Raw genomic sequence first — 16,269 nt, forward strand, 5'->3', positions numbered from 1 at the left:
AGAGGTCTCTCAGCTGTCTTCTGCCTACGTTCTGAATAGCCCAGGTCATGGGCAGATCTATTCAGGGCTGAGCCAACTGACACAGTCAGGGTGGGTTTGGATCAGCCACTCTTGACATAATGATCTCTGCCATCCTTGTTTTGGTGGTGGAGTCACTGTGTGTCAATCTGTCCCTGCTTAATTAAGGGAGAGAGTTTTTTTTAACATTGCTCCCCAGGTGCACATGTTTCAGCTGAGTGTGTTAAATGAACACTGCCTGTCACTGTTTAAAAGAGGACATACAGAATGGGCACTATCAGAGTAAGGTTTTTCAACTCACCCCAGCCCTGGAACATCTAATACGGTAAACGTTATTATCTTGATGTGTTTTCACGGCTAAAGATGTGTAGTGAATGCTAGATGAAGAGTCAGTCGGGTTTGGGTGGGGTGTGTTGGAGTGGTGTGGTGTGTTGGGCTTTAAGAATATGCCTGTCATTTTACTCATTGCCCTAGTGTCAGGATGGACAGAATGACCGCTCTTTGAGTGTTTGAGTGTGTGTGTGTGTGAGAGTGAGTGTGATAGTGTGCGTGTTCGCGCGCGCGCGTGTGTGTGTGTGTGTGTGTGTGTGTGTGTGTGTGTGTGTGTGTGTGTGTGTGTGTAAGTGAGTCTCATTCTGCTTAATTAAACTGCGTTGCATGAGTACACACTCCAAATTTGCCTATAAAGAGTAGCACGGTTTGGCGAGGTCTCTAGCCAGGGTCCTGAAGCAGGGTTCGACTGCGCAGGCAGGAGTCAAGCGTTATCCCTGAGTACTCCCCATTCCATTCTTCACTGAGGAGGACGGGAGGCATGATGGGAGGTGGTGGGTTGAGAACAAGTGCTGACGGAAACGCCGTGGCTTGAACTGGTAAAGTGGGAATAAATGACCAGATTAGACACTAGGGGCACATTTTTGACACACTCCTCCCAAACCTCTGTTTAGGACGCCATTTAGCAGAGTGGCCACCCCTGATCCACACTCTCTGACCTCTCACACTCTTACCTTAATGCAAAACTCTCTCTCTTTCTCTCTCTCTCTCTCTCTCTCTCTCTCTCTCTCTCTCTCTCTGTCTCTCCCTCTCTCTCTCTCTGCTGTTTTGGTTTTCCTCTGTAGTTCATAGACAACCAGTAGCTGCCGACATGATCAATTTCTATCTCTTAATCAAAGGCAGAGGTTCTTCCTTCAACCCTTTCATGTGTCAGATAAACACAGACAAGTGCGCTCATGAAGAATGATGATGGCAAGATGACCGCCATTTCAATGCGCTAATATTCCAACGCGTTGCAACATTACAGACAAAAAACATCCTTTTGATGGCCTTGACATCTGAGGCCTTACGAGCCTCTTTGTCCCTGAAGAGACAAGCGTGTCGGAGGCTCTTCCCAAGATGCACCTGCAAAATCAACACAGAGATGCAAGCCGGGGGGGGACGTCTGCAAATCCTTTACCTCCCAGGACGAAAAAGAAAAGCGCTGAGTATCACTGAAAATTAAGACGGGGGAGTTTTTCGGTTCTGCGTCAGTGCTTCCGAGCTGGAATGCGCCGCCATGCGTGTAATCCGCCCGCTCATTAAGAAGCGCGCAGGGAGCGGAATGGGGCCAAAGTTGAACCCAAACACACGGGACGAGACTCGCTGGACCAAGAATGCTACACAGAGGTATAAGGATGGGGGGCAAAAAATGCGTAGCGCCCCCCCCCCCCCCCCCCCCCCCCCCCCCCCCCCCCATCCCAGTTTTTTGCCTTCTTCTGCCCGCTTTCTCTGCACGTTTCACACTCGAGGTTTGTGGAAGTGGTTAAGCGGAGAGGGCAGATGTTCTCTATCAGACATCCGGGAACAGAACGAGCTCCCTTTTGTGCTGAAAAAGAGACATTGCCCAAGATGAGGAAAAGGAGACAGTTGGAGAGAGATTTAGAAAGAGAGTCAGGGAGAGAGTGCAAGAGAGAGAGAGAGAGAGAAAGAGTGGCTAGAAGGAGAAGGCAGGGGAGAGAGCGAGAGAGAGGGAATAAGCGAGCCAGACTGGGGGAGAGACACAGACAGAAAAAGAAAGAAGGAGAGAGTGCAAGAGCTACTGGCTGATTTTCACTTTTCCTCCCCTCCCTGCAGCTGGAAGGAGAAAGGAGCGGCTCGAGCTCCTTAAATGCATCCTGCATAATGAATTAAATAAAGGAGGTGATTACATTAGTGTAATTTGCTGATGTTCATCATGCCGTCTGGATGGACCACCGGAGAGGCAGAATATTGGACATCAATCCACCTTGGCTGGACTGCCTCTAACAAATCACGTCCTGGTGAAGAGCTCCTGAGAAAAGCGCAGTTGTAGCCCTCCAAAATACTTACGAGTGACTTGCTGGAAAGCAAACTAAACAAAAGCTCCTGGGCACACTCGATCTGGCTGTCTTTTGTTAAGTACCAGTTAGCGGGTTTGAAAAGGGCACAAGTGGCTGTTTAGCCACACTGTGTGTGTGTGTGTGTGTGTGTGTGTGTGTCGGGGGGATAAACTGTAAGCCTCCTCAAAGACAGAGAGAGAATACTTTTATTTGCACACTTTTCTTTTTATATTTACTCACTTCACTAGTACCAGTGAACAACCACACAAAGCTCATCATGTATCATGAATAAATAAGTTGAATCATCATCATCATGATTTGAAATAGCTCAGTATAAAAGAAGAGGGAGAGCGAGAGAGAATAGGAATCACTGAGAACGGATGGCTGTGGTCTCCGCTCAAACAAGAGGGCTAACTGGCAGTAGGGAGGCATCACGGGCATGAGGCAGAAAGGCAGACGGGCAGACGGGCAGAAGCAGAATGCAGCCGGGCTATATAATGGGCTTTCTGACAGTGAGGTTTGGCCGCCGTTAGAAAGAGGCGCGGCGTGGTCTGTAAGCGCCAGGCTGAATGTCTCAGCTGTTTGGGACGCTGGCAGTTAGCGAGCTGTCGGATGCAATCAGAGCATTAAGACAATGCGTATGGAACATCAGGGCCGAGCCTCTCAATACGGTCATGAATATGAGACTCTCTCTCTCTCTCTCTCTCTCTCTCTCTCTCTCTCTCTCTCTCTCTCTGTCTTTCTCTCTCTATCGCTCTCTTTTCTTTCCCACAACCCCCCTCTGACTTCTTCCCATCGCTTCCTTTTTTCGGCCCTATCTGTCTCGTTTTCTCCGTGCACTCTCTGTCCTGTGTGTTGTCCCTTTCAAACTCATTGCCTGTTACTCATCCCTCTCATGGGCTCATACTTTTAAAATAAAAAATATTTTTTAAAGGAAAAGAATAGAATAGAATAGAATAGAATAGAAGCCATCCATTGTGGACAAACAAAGGCCAAATGACCCAGTCATGCCCACTCCACAGCGAGTGCCAACTGGAGCCTGGTGCTGCGGCGCTGACGGTTCTGCTGAAAATAAGCCACTAGTGCCACTTTGTCTGGGCACAGACAGCCCTCTGGCACTGAAGAGGGTGGGGGAGCAGAGAATGGCCACTGTCGCCGTCGTCAAACTAAGCTGGATCTGTCTGCGGCGGCTAGAGGCCTTCGCTAGGAGTGACTCTTATTTCAGCCTGAGGAGTTTTGCCCCCGGAGAGAGGTGTGATTATTATTTCAATTCCGGCTTTTTTAAGACTCCGTTAACTCGTGTTGAGATGTTGGGGGCTTTTTAATGATTAACGTTTAAGTGGAGTTTTGTCATTTTTAAAGCTTTTGGAGGAAGACCAGGCGCCCTGTCCTCCACTCCTGCCATGTGCTCCCAACCTGTTGAAACACACACACACACACACACACACACACACACACACACACACACCCACCCACACACACACACACACACATCCTAACCTCTTGTTATTTTAACATTATCTGACCAATCTCTCCCTCAGCTGTTATTTATTCTGTAGTTGTGGTCTGTCCCTATATACTGCTAATAATATGGCTGTAAAATATTCCAACAGTTTTCAGTGCAGTCTCACCCACATTTAGCCTACATTTTATAATGGTTGTCTCAATGTCTGGCTATGCAAGACTGACATAAACTTTTCAGACAGATGCATGGGAATTTTGGCTGATAAAGGACACCTTCCAGCCAACAGACATTTCCCATGATCGTGGTATAACCTATGATCTTGCTTATGCCACGACTCCACCGCCTGCTATAGGAAATGCCATTGCCCAGCTGACTGAAGTGAGTAGCCTGGAACAGCCGGAGTCGGACGGGCGCGGCACTGTGTTCAGCGACCGCACTGGCATGGTGAGGGCGGCTCGCATGCTCCTGTCCTCCGTCACCAAAGTCCTGGTGCTGGCGGACCGCATCGTCATCAAACAGATCATCACCTCGCGCAACAAGGTGGGTTGGGCTCACAGCAACACATAACTGGAGTATGAGGTGAAAGGCAAACTAGCTTTAAGACAGACTCACACGCATTTGCACACAAATAAATACTTGGTACCTTGAAGGTACATACACACCACCAAGCATGGCACCTCCACACATACACACACACACACACAAATAAATAGTCACGCAAATAGTCAGGAAGCTGATAAAACAGAATTATTCAGTGACATTGGAAGAAAAATTGGTAACTTGAAGGTACACATACTCACACGCACACACACACACACACACACACACACCTACACACACAAGATGCACGCACACAAACAAAAACAGGCAATCACAGAAGCACAGATGGACCTACTGTTCACCACAAAGTCCCTCCAGAGTTTTGTGATGTTATCTGTAGCCAGGCACACGGGGAGCACTTAGACTACTGCTTCTGTGGAGATAATTGACGGGAGGCAGTGCATTTACCTTGGCAAAATCCAGGGCCTTTTTTTTCTTCTTTTCTGCTGCTGCTGTTGTAGTACCTGATGTTGGCAGGCTGAGGAGATGCAGAGTGCACGCGCTCAGAGAGAGAGCGAGAGAGAGAGAGAGGGAGATAATCATGTCTGGTTAGGCCTGTTTGGACAGATGGCGCATCGAGTAGCCCTCCATTAAAGTCAAAACTAAATTGAATTTTTCTCTCTCCTCTGTCCCTGTCTGATAACACCCCCCTACCCCCCACACACACATACACACTGCAAGTAGGGTAATGTCAGCTGAACTGTCTAAATCATCTTCATTTTATTCAGTTTATTTATCTATGCGTGGCATGTGGTGGTGCCTTGTGTCTCGGGTCACTGCAGGGACCTTTGTCAACTTTTCAGCAAATATTTATATTTATGATAATTATGGGGTAATTAGTGTTTAACCATTATGCTCTTGATGTCTCATTAGTCCATAACAGTGTCTCAAGTCAGTGAGTAATGTAATAATGACATTCTCAGAGAAGCTGACCAAGTTATAACGGGCTAATCTTTGTATAACATAGAAAAAAGTCTAACTGTTTGTGTAGCTACAAGGCCAGGATGTAATGCAGGACCCAAAAGCAGAGAAAAGTCAGAGTTGAAGAAAAACACAACATGACATATGACATAGATCCGAGCAGGGTTACAGAATCATCAGACTGTTCTGTCTACAAAAACACAGTTCCAAAAATTCAGTCGTGCAGCAGAATCAGTCACGAGGTTAGAGGGCACCAATCCATGAGAACAGTGGTGACACAACAGGTCTTCGGGAGAGACAGCCGATGAATCACAAGGATCACAAGGACAGAAAGTCCCGTTGGTTGCCGGTGAAGTCAAATACAGGCAATTAGTCCAACAGAGCAGAGGTACAAAATCACGAGGCAAAGAGACATGGGCGAGAGCAGTAGTCCATGTTAACAAGAGAACAGTAACAAGACATGAACATGACCTGCTATATAATCTCGCGGGCAGGATAAATCTATCAAGAGACAAACTATTTGAAAGAGCTTAAATATAGCCTGTGATGAGCTAAGATCAAAAACATGTGAGTCTGAGACTTGAACTTTGAGTCAGGAACGGGAGGTGCTGGGGGGAGGTGCTGGAGGGAGGTGCTGGAGGGAGGTGCTGGAGGGAGGTGCTGGGGGGAGGTGTGCTGGGGGGAGGTGTGCTGGAGGGAGGTGCTGGAGGGGGGTGCTGGGGGAGGTGTGCTGGAGGGAGGTGCTGGGGGGAGGTGCTGGGGGAGGTGTGCTGGGGGGAGGTGCTGGAGGTGCCGGAGGGAGGTGCTGGGCCGGACTGTGGCTTTATGTCCGCTTTTCTTTTCCGTGTGTTTACCTTTCTATGTGTCTTGCATCTCTACCTAACTTGGGTTGAACGTGTACACTTTCTCATCAATTTTCACTCTTAGCCCAGATGCCACTGTGTAACTCACACTCTCTCACACACACACACACACACACACACACACACACACACACACACACACACACACACACACACACACACACACACACACACACACACACACACACACACACACACACACACAGCCATTAAAACACCACCACACAGCAAACAGTCAGCCCTGGGACACGTTAAAAAGAGGTCCGCAGACTGCGCACATCAGCAGACTTTGACTTGTTCCTCCAGTGCTAAACAGCTTCAGGGCAAGGATGCTAAAGCCCTCAGGCTAACTGACCCAACAGTGGATTTGTGGATCTGTCTGCCGCCTGTGCACCAGACCCAAGTGATCTCCACACCGGCCTTCCTCTGTGGTCTCAGCTTTCCCCTCCCTCATAAAGGCCTGTTTCTTAGCGGCCCTTTCCACCGAGAGCTCAACCCTCTCTTTTGTGACTTTGCATTCTCCGGAGGTCGAGTGGGATTTAAGCAAGGCTTTGACAGCTTTATTTACAGCTATGTGGGACTAGGGCCACTCCGTGAACATCCAAACACATGACCACCCCGACACTAATGACACGCGAAGGACCAAAGCATTTTTATTCAGGGGATTATAGAATCAAGTGAGGATAGAATAATAGGACTTGCTGTGTTGATACAACGTGACTTTGAAATGATCGTGGATGTGGTTGTTTAGAAACGTCAAGCTTGTTAAAATTAACTTAATTGATTCTCAGGCAAGTATTAGTCGCACTATTTATTTGACTCATGCTGTGGTGTGGTGACTGGTGTGTCTCTGATGCCCCCTCAGGTACTGCTGACCCTGGACCAGCTGGAGCGGGTAACCACCTTCCAGGAGTTTGTACAGATTTTCAGCCAGTTTGGCAACGAGATGGTGGAGTTTGCCCATCTGACAGGAGATCGACAGAATGTGAGGACCCTTGCCTGTTTACCACATTTATTATCCTCCTCCTCCTCCTCTTCCTCCTCCTCATCATCATCCATTTCTCTCTCTCTGTCTCTCTCTCTCTTTCTTTGTTTCACTCTCTGTTTGACTTGTCAGATACTGCAGATACTGTGCTATACAAGCATAGCCACCTCATATGCCATGAACTCCATTTCACAGTTGTCTTTTGTCCGTTTTCATGTTTCTGGCCTTCTTTTCATGAAACAGGTGTGCTTCATAAAACAGGTGTGCTTTCAAAGATAATCTGTTTGATAGATTAAAAAAAAAAAAAAAAGGTTTCTCTGCATCATTTTTGTGCAGTTTCATAAACGGACATTTTATAAATGTAATATCCTCGTCTCGTTCTCTCGCGCTCCATTGCGGTCTGCATCAGGCAGCGCCGCAAAGGTCGAAGCCTGAGAATCGTGCCCTCATTCCGAAGTCCAACCCATGCTCTCTCTGTCCTTTTCTCTTTCTCTCCCTCCATCTCTATCCCACCCGTTCTTTCAAACAGCATTTTGCAAACTCATCACGTCTCTTTCCCCCCTCGCCATGAAGCGCCCCAGCGAATCTGCAGCCTCCATCTATTGAGGCTTATGCGGGGGAAATATAATAACAGATAATCACATCTCCTTTGTAATCCATGGCTTCGTGCCTGGAGAGAGGAGAGCTGAGCTACTCCCCAACAAAGATCCACAAGGGCCTATAATACCCCCCCCCCCCCCCAGTCTCTCCCCACACGCGCACACACACAGACCAGCAACACCCCCCCCCCCCAAGATCTCTCCCCCATACTTCCCTGAAAGACTCCCTCTGGACTCTTGACTGGCATTGAATCCTGCTCTATCAGCACTTTTGATTTACTGCGCCGGAGTGCTCAATGACTTTGAGCCCCCTCTTATCTGTACTCCCGTTGTTATGGTATCTCTCTGCACGGTCTCAATCCGGGTTGAAGGCTCTGTTATGGGCACGCCTGAGGATAGGCTGAGGCCTCTGGGTCCCTGTCTCTGGCCGAACTCTCTGACTCTCTGGCTGGTGTTGTCCTTGCTCAGGACCTGAAGGACGAGAAGAAGAAGGCGCGGATGGCGGCGGCCCGGGCCGTGCTGGAGAAGTGCACAATGATGCTCCTCACGGCATCCAAGGTCAGTGCTGATGAGGGGGGTGAGAGAGCGCCACCTGGTGTTGGAATGAATAATGCAAAAAAAAAATCTCAGATACTTAGATACCATGATTCCTTTTTGATGCTCAACTTTTCATTGTATAACATCCATGACCTTTGAATTAAATTCTCATGAATTCTGTTTGGTAAGTTCCCTTGACCTATTATGTAATGCAAATCATACTTCTTTGTGTGCATACATGTGTGTGTGTGTGCATAACGTGGGTGTCCTTCTCTGCCCTTGCAGACATGCCTCAGACACCCCGACTGTGAGTCTGCGCGCATCAACAAGGACGCCGTGTTCCACCGCATGCGTTACGCCCTGGAGCAGGTTATCGAGATTGTGACGGATTCCAGGCCCGCCGGGGAAGCCCAGTCGGTCCTGCCCGCCAGCCTCTATACAGGGATTAAAGACTTTAAGGTGAGACATCGTGGCCACACACACAGACACACACACACACACACAGATCAGCCTCAGGGTCTGAGGACATCTGTTGATGTGGAGCGGTAAATCTGTTGCGTGCCATGGTTTCATATGAAGATGTTTTGTCTTTGTCCTTGGAGTGTAGTAGAAAACTTTTTGTTTAAATGGCTTGGGGAAGGTGTAGAGGAAGTAGAGTGCATAGCTTATGTACTTCACATAGTTTATGACATGCCATCCAGAGCTATTTAGTCACATTGGGGTAAGTTATGGAAGACCATGGGATGAGTGTGTTCTTGAGTCTGTGATTTATTCATTATCTTTATGTATTAGTGTGTACCTGTGTATGTGTGTGTGTGTGTGTGTGTGTGTGTGTGTGTGTGTGTGTGTGTGCGTGCACGTGTAGACATGTGTGTGTGTGCTCGTTAGCATGTATGTCTGTGTTTATATGTAAATATAGTACATGTGTGTGGAATCTCTGTGGTTTAGCTAATATGTTTAATTGTGTGTGTGTGTGTGTGTGTGTGTGTGTGTGTGTGTGTGTGTGTGTGTGTGTCAGGGTAAGGTGGAGAGTCTGCGGGACTCTCTGTACCATGTGCCTGTGGAGAGTTTATCAGCACAGCTGGAGGCCCTGGTGGAGCAGATGGAGGACTTCACTGACTCGGCCTACACCCATCATGAGCAGCGCGAGGGACTGCTGCAGCTCTGCAGCCTCGCCCGCCAGGACACACACGCCCTCATCGCAGCCTGGACACAAGCGGTACGCACACGCACCTACACACACACACACACACACACACACACAGACACACAGACACACACACACACACACACACACACACACACACACACACACTCACAAACTGGCCAAACTGCATGCATGAACAATTTGGTGGAAGCTAGCGCCATAAGCACGGAAAGTGGGAAAGTGAAAGTACCTTTGAGTCCTCGTCCAATAACGGCTCGAATGACAGTCCTGAGAAAGCCAGTGGCAAATCCCATCGAGGAGATAGTGGTTTTGACACAAAGCGTAAGCGGCGTGCCATTAAATGTCTTGCCATTAAATCCGACACGACACGCAGCGGCCAAATGAACTCAGAGAACAAATTGTGGCGAAGGCTTTCTCTTTATCGCGGAGGGTTTGTAGGGATGACCACAGAAGGCGGCCAGGCGTTCTGGAAGGGGGCTAAAGCTGTGCCAGTGAATCCAACACCCTGTCGGGGGGTTCATCCCACCCCTCACACAGGCAGCCGGGGTCACCAAGCAGTCGAGTCGTTTCATTTCACCTACATGCATGGTAAGCTCCGCCATGCTCTGCCATGGGGTCCTGTTTGGGAAAGCTAACATGGGGAGCTATAGATGGTGTTCCCTCACAAGCACACAGGCCCTGGCTTTTCTTCCTTCGCGATGGGAGAGGGAGAAGCCATGGTGCCGCTTCTAGCATCACTTGAAACTGCAGTTTGGTGACTGACCAGTTTTGCTGGTGTGTTGCAACCGAGATTTTCAGCTGAAGTGCCTTCAGTTTTGCCGATTGAGCAGAAGCGATCGCTTCTGAGGGACACGCGGTGGAGGTGTACCCCATAGTGAGATGCTGATCAAATGCTTGAAAGAGAACACACACAGATAGACAGGCACACATACACACACAAACAGACACACTCAAACACACATATGACCCCACAACCTAGGTCAGACTATGCATATACATACTGGCATCTGTTGTTTCATCACTGTCTCTTACATACGCATACTTACATGCACAGAACACACATACACACATGCATGTCTGTAATCTGTCATTTGCACATATATTAACACTGTATCAACTTCTCTCTCTCTCTCTCTCTCTCTCTTTCCTTTATGTAGAGAGACAAATGGAAGCACACTCACACACAAACACACACACACACACAAAAACACACACAAACACATACACACACACATACAACTGCACAAAAACAGGTGCGTTGGATGAAACATAAGGAATTTGTCCACTTAAATGAACTGGCCCTTCTGTCTCCCCCTTACTCACACACACACACACATACACACACACACACACACACACACACACTCATACACACGTTTCACTGCTTCTCCTTCACACGCACACTCTGCTGGCTGTTTCCTTGGTTTCCTTGTCTTGCCATCACTTCTTTGTCTCCAATTCAAAAGCACATTGACAAACACACACACACACACACACACACACACACACACACACACACACACACACACACACACGCACACATACAACCAACCACTGAGTACCCAATATTCTCCATTCTTTCACCCCTCCTCTGCATAGCATTCAACTGATGTAGTTCTACACAAACAGTACATAGCATTTGTATAGACCTGTCTCTTCATCACGTCACCAGCGAACCTTGGACTGGGTGAATGCAAGCAGCTCTCCTTTTGAGAGCTGTCCTTGAACTTGCCCAACCCCCCCCCCCCCACACACACACACACACACACATATACACACATTTATACACATATACAGACAGCACCCACACACATCCTCTCTTAGCAGAAGAGGAGGAGAAGATGTTGTATGATCTTGTCTAATGCCTATGTTTAATGTTAAATGTGGATAGTTTCCTTCCAGTCCCTGTGAATCCTTGGGCCTGCTGAAAGGCTATTCACTGCTCTTGCATTGTGCACTTGGACTTAAACAACCTCTCTCTCTTTCTCTCCCCTTTCTCTTTCTCAAGCACATCTTTTTTTCTAGGGAACTGCTTCCTCAGAAATTGCATTTATCTTCTTTTTTTTTATTCGATCAACGGTCTCTTGTTGACTACATAAATGTTAAGATAAGTGTGCTGAAGGTTTGAATGACTTGTGGAGTCTGGAGGGAGAATGAAACATCCTGTTATTTTCCAATTTGGCTCAGATTTACTTTATTTAACCAGGGCAGTATGAGTCATTCCATGTCAATTGGGACAATGGCTCCCACTCGACCGTCTCAGATTTGGCTGAAAAAATTCAAGGTTGTTCATACACTTCTTAATAGGTATAGTGCCAAATATTAGCTCTCTACTCCCACTAGTTTTGTCACAAAAAGATGTTTTAGGGGGAGGTGCCTGTACTTTAAGCTAGCTCCTTCAAACTTTCTAGGCTTAAAATCGGATACCATTACTTTAAGAATATTGACTTCCAAGGGTGTGGCTTGGGTATATCATAGTATTCGAGGTGCTTGAATTTGCTCGAAAATTTTACACTACGCTCTGTTGCAGCATCTTTGAAGGCTTGTGGAAAGCTCAATGTTAAAGCTAGTATTAACTATAAATGAGATTTTAAATGAAGCAGGGTGTGTTAATTCAGGAGAGTGTAGCGGTATATATTGTTACACTATTTAGACTTACACCTTAGTTTGGTCCAGTTGTGTCGCCAAAGCACGACATTCTCCGTGCCTGTCAGTAGAAAAGTCACTAGCTGTGTCACGCTCAAACACGCTGGAAATCATAGTGGGTTGGTGGTTGTCATGGCGCAAAAATGTCCTGCTGTTCGCCCTATGAGAGGCTGAGTTGACTCCTTTTCTTCTCACCTTCTTTTACACTTCAGCTAGTCACTCGGCTCAGGAGAGAGAAGAGGGCACCTTGACATATCTAAAAGCAGAGGACAAACGCAGAAAAAGAGAATAGGAGAAAAAAACGAATCTTCTGGAACACTTTTCTCCCCCTCTTAGCCAGAGATGATGCACCAATGCTCAGTGAAAGGTGTTGAACACAGCGGAGGCGTTTTCTTTTCTTTCATCTCTCCCTCTCTCTCTCTGTTCTTCCCTCTCTCTCTCTTTCATCCTCCTCTAATAAACATTTAACCCTCCTGTCCTGGAGCAGTGGGGAGCTCCTAGGATGATTCTTCTTCTGCGGCGCTCTTGATCAGACGTGCTTATTTTCACCACAGAGGTAATTAGCTTTAGCTAAAAGGTGTGCCCAGGCTCACAGCCCCAATCTGGCTGTCAGCGGGATGCCGCTTTGGACACCCCGCTGTACTCCCCCCCCCCGAAAGGCAGTCCTCCCACCTGTCTCCTGTCTCCTGTCTCCTTGGCCTCTGGAGATGGCAGTGAACGTCTGGAATGTTTTTCAAAACGCCTCCTTGAAGACACCCAGAGCGCTGACAACAACAGGCTGTTGATGTTTTTCTATTTCTCTCTTCTATCTTGTGTAAGGCGGTGGAAGATTGCGTGAGGGCATTGTCAGAAGCCAGACAAAAGTCATCTTGGGCAAATTTTTATGAAAGTTTTTCATCTTTCTTTCTTTCTCTCTCTCTCTCTCTCTCTCTCTCTCTCTCTCTGTCACTCACTGGCCATTTTTCTGTCCCTCTCCCTCTCCCTCTCCTTTCACTGAAACAGCAATCTGCCAAAGCCAAAGAAGCACCAGAGGAAGTGGAGCTGGCCATTCTGAAAACCTGTCAAAGTGTCGGCGAACTTCGGAAAGAGGTGAGCGCCCCTGTCCACTTGAGGATGTGATCACAAGGCTTTTGAAGTGGGAAGCCTGAAGTGCTCCTGTCCATCTCCATTTTATACCCCTTTTTCACTTTTTAAAGTAGTTTGATTACTGTCCCTCTCTTACCTTTTCCCCTCACCTCTCCTGTCTTTCACTGTTTTCATGTCCTCTTCCTCTTAAATGAGTTTGTCCTCTGTCACCCTCTTCTCTCTCTCTGTTTCTCTCTCCCTCTCTCTCTCTCTTATCCTTCTGTATCTCACTGTCTCTCTCTGTGTCTCTGATTCTCTCTCTCCCTCTTTCTTATTCTTCTGTATCTCTCTGTCCCTCTCTTGGTGTTTCTCTTTCTCTCTCTGTCTTATCTTTCTGTCTCTCACTGTCTCTCTCTCTCTCTCCCTCTCTCTTATCTTTCTTTCTCTAATTTGACCTTTCTCTGTTTTCTCTTTCCCTCTCTCTCTCTTATCCTTCTGTCTTATGTCTCTGTCCCTCTCTTTGTGTGTCTCGCTCCCTTTTGCTCCCTTTCTCTCCCTCTCTCTACCTCTCACTCACTCCCTCCCTCTGCTCTCTGATCCCTCAGCTCCAGAAGATAGCGGTAGGCCGGGCCACGGAGCTGCTGAAGCACCACTCGGAGCACCTGGCCCTGCAGGCCCTGAAGGCAGCGGGCGGCGAGGGCAACCTGGAGGCTGTGGCCGAGTACGCCCGCACCCTGTCCGAGCAGAAGGAGCAGCTGGTGGAGGTGAGGACAAGACGGCACGACGCGATACGAGCCGAGCGCGTCGTTAGCACACCTTCGGCTCCGCTAGATACACACACACAGGTGGTTTTTTTCCCCCTCTCCACACACACACATACCTTCTGTTCAGGTCGAACTCTTTGGAGCTGTCTGGAAGTAAAAGGTAGTCCTTCACACACTTTTCACACAGATAGGTATAGGTGAACAACTCAATGTGTTACTCAAAGAGTCACATTCACAAATAGGAATCGTTTGCCATGAAGATTTAATTCATACATCTGAATTTCAATGGAATTACCCTCCCTCCTATGAACTGTGTGTGTGTGTGTGTGTGTGTGTGTGTGTGTGTGTGTGTGTGTGTGTGTCTCCGCTCCACCCTGGCTGTAGACATGTCGGCTGTTGTGTCACGTGTCTGGCACGGAGCCGCTGGAGATCACCTGCATCCACGCAGAGGAGACCTTCCACGTCATCGGCCCCCAGGTATCCCCTCCACAGCCACCCCCCCTCCCCCAACACCCCCAGCACACCTGATCACACACAGCCTGCTCCACCTCATCTCTGTCTAGCGTCACCTCGTACAGTTTTTTCAAACTGCTTAAACAGAACATTTCTACGTCACATGATTTCTGAAACTCGTCACTCAAACCGGAAGACCATTCACCAAATCTGCAAAACTATAAGCTCAATTACACTCAATTTTCAGTTTGATAAAATACTTTTTGCAAACCATTACACACAACAATCAGACATTGAACACCTGTGTGCCTTTTTTTAACCCCTGGCACCCTACATGCATTTATGAGTTGACTAAATATTGGATTATAGTTTGCTGCAAGTTTCAGTAAATGTGTGCAAGTAGTTATATACATACATATATATATATATATATATATATAAATAAGCTGTAATACCCTTCTATTCATGAGGCAGAGCGTTTATCCAGCCGTTAACCTAGCAATGAAAATCCCACCTCCTCCTGGCTCTGGATCCTTCCCCTGGCAGAACAAGGGAGCGTTGGGTAATTACATTGAGTCCCATGCTCCATTGGTGCTCGTGATTATTCGGCACAGGAGGGCAGACCGCAGGGGATTGGGGGGGGGGGGGGCTTTGGCGACCCTAAGCTGAGGCTGCCATCTACTAGTAATGACTGAGCCAAAAGGTCGACCAATCAATAGTGCTGGTGTGGCATCTGCATACATGCTTGCGCATGAGTGTGTGTTAATAATCCGTCACCCATCAATAATTAAAAGCGCTTTAGGCAAAGATGAGCTCGGCTGATTAATTTGGGTTGTGAACGAAGCGCTCGTCTCAAAGGGGTTGAGGCTTTGTGTGTTGTGGCTCATTAGGCGTTATGTTTTGATCACATGAATGGACGGCCGATGGCGTCCAAGTTTCGATCTCGAGCTGTGGTTGTTTTACACAGAATCGGTAACAGTGTCAGTTAATGTGTTGAGCTCTCTCTCTCGTGATGATGATGATGATGATGTTTCTCTTCCTCCTCTTCGTCTCATGCTCAGATCGTCTCGGCTGCTCAGACCCTGGCCCTCCACCCCTCCAGCAAGATAGCCAAAGAGAACCTGGACGTCTTCTGTGAGGCCTGGGAGTCCCAGCTGTGCGACATGGCCCTCCTGCTCCGAGAGATCAGTGACGTGTTTGACGGCCGCAGAGGTACCACTCACTCACCATCTCTTACCTCGGAGATTAGTGCCAGTTCAACAGGTACAATGCGCAGTGACCACTGTTTCTTGTAGCAACCATCTGGATTTTCCCAGGAGGGACATATGTTTGATGTGCAGGAGCAATAACAGTTGTGATTTTAACAAGCATCATGATAGAGGGCTGGTAGACATCCCCCCTACTGGGTATTCTGTTTTTGTTCCAGACAATGGCAGACAACAGAAAAATTGCACTGTAGTTACGCTCCCCTCTGCAAAGAAAACGACTGGTCTTCATGGCACACTCTGGCATTAATAGGAAACGCATTTGTGCATGGAAGATTCCCCTCACCCCCAAGCAATTTATCTTGTTATTCAGCCACCCAAAACATATCTCACATATTGTGGTGTTCAGCTATTCAGGAACATCCTCTGAGAGTATGGAGTATTATTTCCTTCCTAGACTTGGGCCATCTATGAATGAATGCCAGTTCCCTTTATTTAATGTCAAGTATGCAGCACAGTCCTGTAAAGTCTGACCTTTGGAAACTGATTCACTCTTAGTATTATCTCATTCCAGGTGATAAGAAAGCCTACTTGTCACTACCCAGACCTGGGGTGAGTATCTGTTTCTGTTCGTTCAATGGAAAGCCTCT

General features: G+C 47.7%; 1 protein-coding gene across 3 annotated transcripts in view; it reads left to right on the forward strand.

Moving 5' to 3' along the window:
* Positions 1-16,269, forward strand: part of ctnnal1 (catenin (cadherin-associated protein), alpha-like 1) — a 49,000-nt gene that overhangs the window by 25,077 nt on the left and 7,654 nt on the right. For 2 of the 3 annotated variants that reach the window (XM_012829575.3, XM_042710683.1), the window contains exons 3-12: positions 4,166-4,353; positions 7,063-7,182; positions 8,250-8,339; positions 8,604-8,777; positions 9,337-9,537; positions 13,135-13,221; positions 13,803-13,961; positions 14,346-14,438; positions 15,476-15,677; positions 16,194-16,231. In XM_012829575.3, the coding sequence (XP_012685029.1) occupies positions 4,166-4,353; positions 7,063-7,182; positions 8,250-8,339; positions 8,604-8,777; positions 9,337-9,537; positions 13,135-13,221; positions 13,803-13,961; positions 14,346-14,438; positions 15,476-15,677; positions 16,194-16,231 (1,352 nt within the window). The remainder of the gene's footprint in view (positions 1-4,165; positions 4,354-7,062; positions 7,183-8,249; positions 8,340-8,603; positions 8,778-9,336; positions 9,538-13,134; positions 13,222-13,802; positions 13,962-14,345; positions 14,439-15,475; positions 15,678-16,193; positions 16,232-16,269) is intronic. The other variant, XM_012829576.3, reaches the window with a different exon arrangement.

This window comes from Clupea harengus, chromosome 19 (assembly GCF_900700415.2).
Source record: "Clupea harengus chromosome 19, Ch_v2.0.2, whole genome shotgun sequence".
Lineage (NCBI taxonomy): Eukaryota > Metazoa > Chordata > Actinopteri > Clupeiformes > Clupeidae > Clupea > Clupea harengus.